This window comes from Triticum urartu, chromosome 4A (genome assembly GCF_056163025.1).
Source record: "Triticum urartu cultivar PI428250 chromosome 4A, HENAU_Tu73, whole genome shotgun sequence".
Lineage (NCBI taxonomy): Eukaryota > Viridiplantae > Streptophyta > Magnoliopsida > Poales > Poaceae > Triticum > Triticum urartu.
The window spans coordinates 415,701,676-415,713,228 of NC_141876.1; the positions used below are offsets into that span (position 1 = coordinate 415,701,676).

Sequence of the window (11,553 nt, forward strand, 5' to 3'; positions counted from 1 at the left end):
TCCGCACTTAGATCATTTTGCAGACGTCCATTTTCCATTATGCATGTTCATTATCTTCACATACCTTTCATGCGTGATGAATTGTCATCATAAGTTGAAGAGGATCTCCACAAGTACAACCTGCCATGTGCATTTGCATTCCAAAAGCAAATTACTTATATGCACATCTTCAGGGGGAGCCCTTGCAACTTATGAAGACAATTCCTTATCCTTTACAATTTCACATATTATATTCCCCGTTGAAAACTTCAACTAGTTTGTCATCAATCACCAAAAAGGGGGATATTGTAAGTGCATCTAGTGCCACCCCTAGTTGGTTTTGGAGTATTGACGACAAACCTAGTTGAGGGACTAATGTGTTTGTGAGAATTGCAGGATAACACAGGTAGAAGTCCCTCATTGATTCGGTTTTCCTACCAGAGATGACCCCTAAAAATGTATGAAGACACTGAAGTCAAAGGTGGTATGTGAAGACATTCGCATTGAAGACTATGACAAGAGAAGACATTGCATGAAGACTATGGAGCGCGAAGACTTAGATCTTTCGTAGTTCTTTTTCTTCTTTGTTGAGTCATAGGAACCACCATACTGTTAAGTGGGGTCCAAGAAAACCAGTCAGAATGACTGAAGTGATGCTTAACCAAAATCCTATGTCTTCGAGTGAAGACTATGAGAGCGAATCTTGTTCAGAGTTGGACAAGTCAGCTTTGCTTGTAGCCCAAGTAAAGTTGCCGTGTGTGTTTGAAATCTGACCGTTGGAACACGTGTCAGTTCCTTAGTGACCCAGGGTCATTTCGGACAAATCAGGTCGGGTTTCCTAGTGGCTATAAATAGCCCACCCCCTACAACCATAAACGGTTGGCTGCTCAGAGTTAAAATACGGCTTTTGTCGTTTGAGAGCAACCCACCTCAAAGCCTTTGAGAGAGAATTCCTTGAGAGGATAAAGCCCTAACCACCCAGAGCCAAAGAGTGTTAGGCATCACTTAAGTCTTCTTGTCTGTGTGATCTGAAGACTTATTACACTTGAGGACTGTGAATCCTCCAGTCGGTTAGGCGTCGCGTTCTGAGCATCCAAGAGTCATTGTGGATCGCCGGTGAATGAAGTCTGTGAAGGTTTGGAAGTTTACCTTGAAGACTTACCAGAGTGATTGGGCAAGGTCTGTGTGACCTTAGCTCAAGGGGAATACGGAGAGGACTAAGTGTTCTGAGCTGTGTGCTCAGGACTAAGTGTCCGAGACTGAGTGTCCTCAGGTTTAAATACCTATCCGCCCTAACCAGACGTACAACTGTCACAGCAGTTGGAACTGGTCTACCAAACCTTTGTCTTCGTCACGCATACTGGTTCTATCCTTCTCATCTCTTTATTTACGGTTGGCTCTTGTAAAGTCAGTGCCTATTTGCTTTATCTATTTGTCTTCACTGTGTACCTGATCCTTACTGCCTAGCTACTATTAGTCAGTGTGGTTTCACTTCATTGAATGCTTGACTATTGTCTGTCTAGTGTAGTCTATCTTCCGCTGCATGATGATAGGTTTATTTCTATCGTTTGTCTTCGAAACTCACATGTTTTGAAGACTTTCATAAAAATCACCTATTCACCCCCCTCTAGTCGATATAACACACTTTCAGTTAACAATGGTTGATCCACGCGCTTCTGGCTCGACTTGTGGATAGGCCACCAACCCCTCTAGTCGGAGTTCCGCGATCTGTATTCCATCACGGTGGAGCCCAACCAACTGGTTGCCTCGGCTCTTGGTTCCTCCCCGCCTCCTATTTTCTTTAGAAGGGAGCTCTTGGGGCCGGAGATGGAAAGTTGGGAACGCATGCAGGCTCTGACCGCCGACGTGCGCCTATTGAACACAGCGGATCTGGTGTCTTGGCGGCTTACGAGTTCGGGCAAGTTCTCTGTTAACTCCCTTTATAGAGAACTGGCTAGCGGCCCTGCCCTTCAGGCAGCCTCGGGGCTCTGGAAGGCACGCATTCCGCTTAAAATCAAGGTTTTCCTGTGGCAATTGTGCCAAGTCCGCCTCCCTACATCCATTAATGTAGCTAAGCGCAACGGTCCGGCCACCGGGCCTTGTGCTCTCTGTGGTACCACGGAAGACGTGGACCATGTGTTCTTTCGGTGCCCTCTGGCGCGCTTCGCCTGGAGCGCGGTCCGCGAGGCCGCGGGCGTGGATTGGGATCCATGCTCCCGCTCTGAGGTTGTGTCGTCTCTGTCCTTAGTTCAGGGCTCCTCTCGCCGTATCATGTGGACTTGTGCGGCTGCAATGTTGTGGGCCCTTTGGCGTATTCGTAACAAGTTTACTATTCAGGTTGTTTTCCCCTCCCACCCCGCTGACGTAATCTACAAATGCATCATTTTCTTGCAGCAGTGGGCGCCGTTGGGAAGACCTCAAGACAGTGATCTCCATCGCCATGCTCTTGACCGCCTCTGCATCGTCTACTCGGCGTCTCGAGCTGCGTCGTCTGCCAGCGCTGCTTCTAGGGTTGTGTAGCCCCTTTTGGATGTGTTTCCCCCGAGCCTACGCGCTCTTATGTTGGCTGGATATGCCATGTCTCGCACTTTGTTTCTCTAGGCCGGTCACTTTTGTGTTGTGTGTGGTCTCCCGAATGTTGTGGTACCCCTTATGTGCCCGCTGCCTCTGTTGTGGGCTTTATTAATTTAAAGCCGGACGCCTCTAGCGTCTTCATTCTAAAAAAAAGTGTCAACGGAGACTTTCTGGACACCCCGGGCGCATGGAGTCTTTTGAACCCCGTGTGCACAGGGTGCCACGAAACTCTCTGGACACCTCGTGCGCACGCGGTCTTTTGACCCCCGTGCGCATGGGGTGGGGTTTTAGTATCTAAGTACCCCATGCGCACGGGGCTGACTTAGCCCGTCCGCACAGGGTCCAACGGGTAGAAATGCCCACCCGGCCAAGAACACTATAAAAGCCCCCTTCTTCCACCCCAACCTCTAACCCTAGTGTCTTGTTGAGCTCCATCATTGCTACAATCCATTTTGCTCGATACTCTTAATCTCGTCACCCAAACTTGTTGAAACTTTGGGGATTGGGAGAGCAAGACCCGATCTACACTTTGACCAAACCAAATTCGTGTTCTCCACAATATTTTTCCACCATTGACTTGTTACTCTTGGAGGTTGGAGCTTGGGCTCCTAGACGGTTAGAGGTTCCTCCGGAAGCTTCCTTGTGCTCCGGAGAAGTTTATAAAGGTGTGGTGGTCGCCTTCAAGACCAACCCCGAGTGATTCGAGGCTCATTCGTTGGGGATGACTTGAAAGAGAATATGGTGAGCCCTCTGTGGCGTTCCGTAAGTTTACGTTCCGGCACTGCTCTAAACGGAGAGTAGCTCTTCCCCAAGGAAGAGTGAGCTTCGGGTAAAATCCGCGTCATCGTCTCACTTGTGGTTAATCCTTTTCCGCATTTTATCTTGCTTTGTATGCTTGTGGGTTTGCTAATTAGATTGTTGCCTAGCATATTTAGCTTTAAGCTTGCTTGTCATATAGGTTGTGTTCACCTAGTTGCATATCTAGTAAACCCTATTTATCCCCTTAACCTTAAAATTGACAAGTAAGATTAAAAAAAAGTCTGCTATCCCCCTCCCCCTCTTGTCGACCGTATTGATCCTTCTTAGAGAGTATTAACCATCTTTTTTGTTGCTTTTTTGCTAAAATGCTTTGAAAAATAATGAAATTAATGTGCTTTTGACTTGCATAATATACCTAATAACGTTCAGGACTTATTATTGTGTGGCTTAAAAGCTTTAATAAAAATAATAGAAATATGTCAGTTGGCAGTTACTGGCATGTCTGCAATCTTTTGGACAATTTGGAAACTGATAAATGTTGTTATATTTGGCAACAACTAGGTTACTGATCCTTGTGCTCCTGTCAACCTGGTGTTAAGTTGCTTCATGATGGGCTTATTTTGCTTACGGATCTAGAGAAACAAGATGTCATAAGGTGCGGTGTAAAAAAGGTTTGAGATGATTGCTGGTGAAAAGTCTTGAGGGCTACCCTTGGATGGAGGTCTTCGCTTGGATGGCAGTGTCCCTCCTTCCTTAGGCGGAGCTAAAACGGATTTTCAAAACATGGGGCAACGGAGCACTTTATTTTGAACTGCTTCAAAAAGATGTTTAAAAGATTTGAAAAAAAATTACATGAACACGCATGCACGTGGTCTAAGTACCTGTGAAATTTCGTTCAATAATACATTGTATTACGTGCTGCACAAAAAAGACAAAATATCTGCCTAAAAGCACCCAAAAAACAAGCCCCTAATTTTCATGTAGTTTGTCTTTTTTGTATCTTTTACATGCAAGCATGAAATTTTGGCCCGATATACTGCAACTCTATACGTTCATGCACACAAAAATAAAAATAAAAATGAATCGTAAAAATGTGGTTTTTTTAACTTCAAAATAAAGTGCTCCGTTGCATCCATGCTCAGAAGTCAATTTTCGAGGCGGAGCTCCCTTTTTACTTCACCAAGCAGTTGTTGTGTGGATCATTCATACCCTTCTACGGTCGTCCTGCTAGTGCGTGACTTCTGCAAGACTTATCAGTAGCTGGTTAAAAACATACTAGTGAATTGTGTCTTGATGTTCATAAATATCGACCTGGAGATCCGGTTTGTGGCTTCCCAGGACGATGATGCTCTGGAAACCTCTTAAGTTTATTTTTTTGGAAAACCTTTAAGTTTATCTAGGTTATCTGCATTATATGCTGATATAGCCTTCCTGTGGTTGGGATGGCCCGTTAGGGATAGCCTGACTGTGTTCATTCTGATCATGCATCGTCGGTTTATGTTTTTCCTTGTAGCTGGTAGCCTGTTAGGAAGACATTGTGGTTTCTTTAATGAAAATCAGAGAGGGAGCTCTCTTTATCACAAAAAAAAACCCCTAAAAGGTAATCTCAAAGGGGAGATGGCAAGCATGCACGATATAAAAAAACAAGCATATACTGTAAAAGAGAACACAGTTGCCGGCCATCAGCAGTCACCAACTGACAGTCCATATATTGGTACCATATAAAAACATGATTACATTTCACCTAATAATGCCAAATGCCTTCTCTGCTGATGAGGGCCAACACAACAACAAACAGAAACAATTTTCCCTCACCACAAATACCTCTATGAGACTATGACCACTTGTTGGAGATTATGAAACAAAAGAGGAGCTATACCCAAACCAAACCAACCATGATGTCAAGCTGTCAGTCGTCAAGCTGAAAAACCAACTGCAGTAGCCATAAGCAAAAGCAGCTAAACCCCACCAACACAAACAGAGATGTTAAACTAACATGTCACAACACCCAGAAAATGAAAATAAATTAGTTGCTCCTTAACTCAGTTTTGTTGAGATGCCCTGCTCAATATGTTCTGCTCCCTTCAGCTCAAGAGAACCATCACCTATAATCTCAGATGACGAACCCCCCGCCACATTTAGTTTGATGTGCACCGAGCCAACCTTAACAACACCAGTTGGAGCCTCGTTAACAATGCCTTTTGCTTGCCCATCCATATGGCTAGTTGATAAGCCTTCTGTTTTCTTGAGCAATGTAGCCTTCACATCCTTCGTTATCCCAGATGCACCGCCTTTCATGCGATCTGATGGGTCGTGACCACCAGACTCCTGAGAAAGACCTTTTCGTCCAGAACTATTGGGTTCAGTTGAGCTTATAACAGGTTGTGATTCACGGTCACTATAAACTTTTCCATTAGATTTTACCAGTTCGCTCAAGCCAGCATGTTCCCTTCCAGCATTTTCTGGTGACACAGAAACGGAACAGCCCTCATTCTGTTCATGATGAATATCATCTAAGCTATGCCGTTCTGTTTTTACATGTTCAGGTTGCTCAACAGGTGACACTGCATCCTTTTTCAGTACTTGTGTAACCACTCCATCTTTCGTTTGGCTTGTCTTGTCAGGTTGCTCACAAGCACCACTATCCTCTCCAGTTTTCCCTGGATGTGGATCTTTGCTGCTAATGCCTTCACCTACTTCAGAAGGTTCACCCTCCACAACAACACTCCTTTTAGCAACAAGTGCTGGAACATAAGTAAGTCCACCAAAACTTCTGCCCAAACTTCTGCGCTTCTGTTCTAGCATTGCTTTCTGCCTCCCTTCATAGAAAGGGAAGTCATCAAGAATCGATGTCGTCATTGGACTACTCTTAAATAGCTTTAGCATGTTTATTCCCGACTTATAAGGTATCTAAGGAGAAGAAATGAACGTCATCAGTACACAGTATATAATCTCTTGTGATCAATCCTGGCACTTCAACAAAAATTACCTCTTGTGTATCTCGGCTGTTGGTAACAGGCTTGTTCTCGTTGTTCTCTAATATGATGTGTCGAAAGGTGGAATTCGGCACATCCTTTACTAGATGCCACTTCAGTGGGAAGCTCCCAGACCACTTATCTTGCTGCCAGAAATCCATGTCTTTGTGAAAATCCACAGGGCCGACCATTTCAGCAACACCACAAAACTGCCCGCTTGTATTAACCTACAGAGAGTGTTGGTATGTCAAACCCATACATAAAGAAAAAACGGAAAAGAAAACAATAACACATCAAAACTCACCGAAAAGAACAGAAATATTGGACACTTCCGTTGACTCCCTTTTGCTTCTGAGTAGGCAGCATCCAGCCTTCTGTTGCCATTGGGTGTGCTGGACCACACATTATATTTGATACTCTTATGCACGTCATCCTCACTGTAAGATTTAATGACAAAAAACTTGGCATCTGGATGATCACAAGGGAAGTCGGCCTTATTATATTGGTCAGGATGTATCACAATGTTTTTCACTGCACTGCTTGACACTGCTTTGGATTGGGCACCTTCACCCACCATGGCAGCCACTGGCACAACTTCTGTCCTGTCTGTAATTTGTCCATTGTCCCCAGAGCTCCCCATACCTGAAGCAGCCTGAAAATTCTGGAGAAAAAAAAAACAGTCTTCATCAGATTTCCATCCTTGGTGACAGTTTTGGACGCATAATACTTTGTTTTAAGAGATATTTGGATTTTGGGCACATGATACTTTGAACAGTTAGCAATGGTTGATGATTGAAGCGAAATACACAGCAGTTGACAGCACAGTGAACTCTATGTAAGAATAGTATCATAAGACAGCAAATAATTTTCACATAAAAGGTAAATTTCTGAAAACTGCAATAACTCTTACTACTAACCTACACAAAATCATATTTTAAGAAACAATTTCAAAGAACCACACTTACTCCTGCAAACTGTTTAAGGAAACCACACTTCCATCAGTTTCCAGTAGACCTCACTAGTCACTACGTCGAGATACAACCCTTGCTAGCCCCATTTTGCTGGCATGGAGGCAGATGCCACAGAGGCCAGCACTAGTGCCTGGCCTCGCGAATACGCGACCAAGTGGCGGATCTTATATCATGTTACCAGCCAGCACTGCTTTGGCACTCTGCTGGCTACGTGGCATATAAGTCTACCCAGAAAAGCAGGGACAGCAATGGTTCTGTCTGTATAGTGGGCCCAACATGACAGGCCTATGGGAATAGACAAACATGGTTCTGGCTCCGTGGCATGTTTATTGCACCATTTTGCAAAGTAAGACTGGTCCTTCGAAAATGTTTCTTAAAATGTGGTTCTTTTGTAGTCTAGCAAGGGTTCATGCAGTTCTCGGAAATGCACTCTATTCACAAAGTAACTAAACGCAATAAAATATGATAGGGAATATATATTTTTTCCTTTCAGTAGTCAGTGCTGCAGTACTTAAAATTACATCCCAAGAGAACGGATTCCCATAAACAGGGCAATATGAACATTAACATATAGGAATGCAATTATTCTCAGCACCAACGTGCTCAAAGAAGCATGTATAAACTGTAGAAGATGAAAAACAGAAGTATGCAGAATTAAAAAATGCATATTTTCCTTTTGGGGGCATAAGGTGCAACTCTTCAACTGTAAATATTCAAGTTTGGTCACAATACCTTGTCAGTATCAACCAGAACTGTCAAATGTGAGGTTGAAGGCTTGTCATGCCTCGCCACATTAGCACCTGGCAGATCAGAAGGTTTATTCGTGCTTTGATTCTGGTAAGCATGATGGGAGGAACCAATAGCTGGACTTGCAGAAGAGACAGTCCGAGAAGCCATTGTATTTCCAGACATTTGATGTGTATCTTTTATGCTAGTATTAACAGGCCTACTAGCAACAGATGTGCCAGTACTGAATACAGGAGGCTCCAAAGAAACTGCTGAGCTCAAATCTGTGGTGGGCTGGAGATATACTGGGAAGTAACCAGATGGCGAGCCAGGAGGCTGATATGGATTAGTGAAATACTGTTGACTTCCTACAACTGAGCCATCAACTCCCATGAACATGCCAGGCATATAGGAAGTGTACTGATCTTGTGAAGAATAAGAAAATTCATAGCCAGGTGTGCAATACACATAAGGAAGATTGTCGTTCTACATAAACAGAAATAAATAGTCGTCAAGAAATATATACAATAATACTGTAGTATACAGTATTAATAACAATAACAACCAAAGTGTTACATATGCACTTACCGTCAGTTGGAGATATTGACCATCTACCCCCCAATAATTAGTGTTTTCACTCCATCCAACAGGTGGCTCAAATCCTATCCAAAGTAGAAAACAGAAAAGTTATGCATGATGACCACCAAAATAAATAAACATAAAAGGAGTTTAACAGGAACTAGAGGAACACATACCTGCATAGTAAGCATATCCGTTGGTAGCTGGATAAGAAAGACCCTGGTCATATATGTATTCCACCGGCAAATCGTTACCTGTGTTATACACAACTCTAGAAGGGAGAGACGAAGAACCCATGGCTGAATTTGTACCAAAGCCAGACATCTGAAACCACAGAAACACTGCCACTAAATAGGGGCTACCAATATTTCCAAATACTCGCAAGGCACGAGAATTTCAGCCAAAAGATAGTTCTGCCATGCAAACAACTTACAGATGATGCCTTCTTTATTGATAGAAAACACAAATATATTGTAAATGTATCTAACTTAAACTGGATGAAACACATCATTTGCAATCTTACTGCAGTTGGAGACAGCCCATACTCTAAAATCATTTCTGTGCTCCAAAACGCGTTCAAAATTAATACAGTTAGTTGTTTTAAATTGTCAAAGAGAACAAGACAGCTACACATGGCCATGACTGGTTAGTAAAGAGGTAGCACCATCCCCTCACACCTAGATCCAAATCCTAGCATTCACCCAGGTGCTACCTGCTCCTTAAGTAAAGATATGACTCATGGCCGAAATGATCAAGTGCAACATCACACATCAATTTGCTGGAAAATTTATGCCAAGGGATATGATTACCATGTATGTTTGTAATTCACACGTTTTCCCTTTCCGGATCAGAATCACCAAAGTTTAATTTCACAATATGATAAATGCCTCTGGCAACTCTGAAAAAAGGTAAATAACAGAGCAGTCTCAGTATTAACTACAAGAAAAACTAACTGAAAGTAAAGCTGCAGCAAAAAAAAGTTTCATGGTAAGAGAGGACATAGGTGTTTTATGTCAGTTCGACAGGTTAGCCAACTGATCTGAGGTAAAATTCAAGAACAATAAGGCTAGTTAGCAAAATAAATCCTAATGCCACCCCCCAAACACATGTAACATGGCAAATACTCCACGTTCTTGAATTGTGAGGTAGAGACATAAAGCAATCAAAACCAACAAGCAGTATCGATTCTTGCACAAGCTACTCTTTTAGCATCAAAGCACCAATAAAGACCTAAACCAACAATACAGTTTAAGCATAAGTTCCACACGGAGTCAACCACACAACTCCGCGACTTGCAAGCTAATCTTAGGAAACAATAGCAAAGAATTGGAGACAGATATTCCTAGAAAAGCAGCAACTTTCAGCATAACAGCTTCACAGCACTTACAGCCCGCATGACAATTTAAGCATAGGTTCTGAGTGGAACAAATCTGATACAATCAGGGCCAATATACTAACCATAGACCATTTTTTTCAGAAACAAAAAAGAGTGGTTCTAGCATCCATGTCAAAACGTCCATGCTCAAAGAAGCACCGAATATTGATCAACCATTTAATCACCACTTACATTTCCCTAAGTTAACAGCAAGCATGGGTTATCTTGCTTCAAGCAGCAGATTGCTTTTCGTGCAAATGACTGCAGAGCAAATCAGAAAACTTTAGCAAATATTGCAGCCAATGGTGCAGACTGCAGAGTGAAAACAGATGACTTTAATCGCAACACGTCAATGCAAAACACCCTTAGTATTACCCGTGTAATCCAGCCAGTTGAGAAACCAAAAACAAAACAAGCACTTTTTACAAGAATTATGTGCAAACCTTCAAGTTTGATTACGTTGACATAACACAATTTGGTTTGAAGTTCAAAGCTCAAAGGGTGGTGTGATATACCACAGACTCCATCATTTGAGGAATGGAAGAAAAATATAATGTGCTGGGCCTGGTATGTTTTCAATATTAATTGTTGTCTGATCACATCCTTTTATTACCAAAATCAAGGAAAAATTCAGCAATCAGCATTAGCAGCCAAGTAGGCAATTCTAATATAAATGGTTTCTGCAACTTGGCACTATTTAGCACATCATATCCACCCAAAATCTAAGAAGATTCCACGTCTCCTCTATAGTATACAAAGCAGCAAGCAAATCGACAGTCAACCTGGGAATTCGATCAAGAATGCTTCTGGAGACAAGTTTTATGCATATAAGAGGCACTTGCAGGTACCTAAGAGACAGCTCACAACAAGAAACACCAATTCTGTATCAATTACGAATTCATTCGCAAAAACAAACAAAAATTAGGAATTCCAGTGACATAACACCTAATTCAGGTTCGACGCACCAAAATTGGGAGATGCGAGCCGACAACCGCCATATCCACGCATATATACCAACCAAAAAACCCAGTACTCCACCGTATCCATACATGCAGTGCATTCGGATAATCCCCGAAGCGGGACGGCCTTCGCATAGCACTACGGCAACATACCGGCAGGGAAGAAAGGAATACCTAGAAAACCCAGAGGAAAAATGGCGGAGCCAATCAATCAAGCCGCGGCGAGCAGGCTCGAGGCGGCGACGACGGAGACTCCAAACATGGCGGGGCGGGGAGAGGCGAGGGACCCAGGCTCCCGCGCAGCGAACCTAGTAGACGGCTGGAGCAAGCATGGTGGCGCAGAGGTTGGGTAGGGGAGGGGAGGGGAGGAGAGGCGAGGTCCGCGAGGAAGAGGAAAAAGGTGAAGGGGGGAAAGAAAGGAGAGCGAGCAAAATGTATTTTTCTGAGATGGTAACGAGATGAGGTGGCCGGCTTATGTTGTGACATGGCCAGATGGGTCCGCGTCGCGGTGCACGGGGATGCCGCGCTTTTTCTTCTCATCTATCTAGTTTGTGCGCTTCCTTTCTTGGTGGGAAAGAAAGAAGCAAAGGCCACTTTCAGTTCACAGGGCAGTTGTGATGTTTTACCAAGTCTATGCTTCTAAGAAAATCAAATCA

The 11,553-nt window shown here is 43.3% G+C and overlaps 1 protein-coding gene across 2 annotated transcripts; it reads right to left on the reverse strand.

The window, feature by feature from the left end:
- Window positions 1-4,948: 4,948 nt before the first annotated feature.
- LOC125528695 (uncharacterized) lies at window positions 4,949-11,337 on the reverse strand. 2 transcript variants are annotated; one of them, XM_048693130.2, is made up of 9 exons: window positions 11,072-11,337; window positions 10,131-10,199; window positions 9,373-9,461; window positions 8,740-8,887; window positions 8,573-8,646; window positions 7,991-8,470; window positions 6,592-6,948; window positions 6,302-6,514; window positions 4,949-6,222 (listed from the first exon to the last, which is right to left on the reverse strand). In XM_048693130.2, the coding sequence occupies exons 3-9, from the start codon at window positions 9,373-9,375 to the stop codon at window positions 5,350-5,352; spliced, it is 2,148 nt and encodes a 715-aa protein (XP_048549087.2). In that variant the 5' UTR covers window positions 9,376-9,461; window positions 10,131-10,199; window positions 11,072-11,337; the 3' UTR covers window positions 4,949-5,349. The 2 variants fall into 2 exon arrangements, with proteins under 2 accessions (XP_048549087.2, XP_048549086.2); XM_048693129.2 differs by lacking the exon at window positions 10,131-10,199.
- Between the last annotated feature and the right edge of the window lie 216 nt (window positions 11,338-11,553).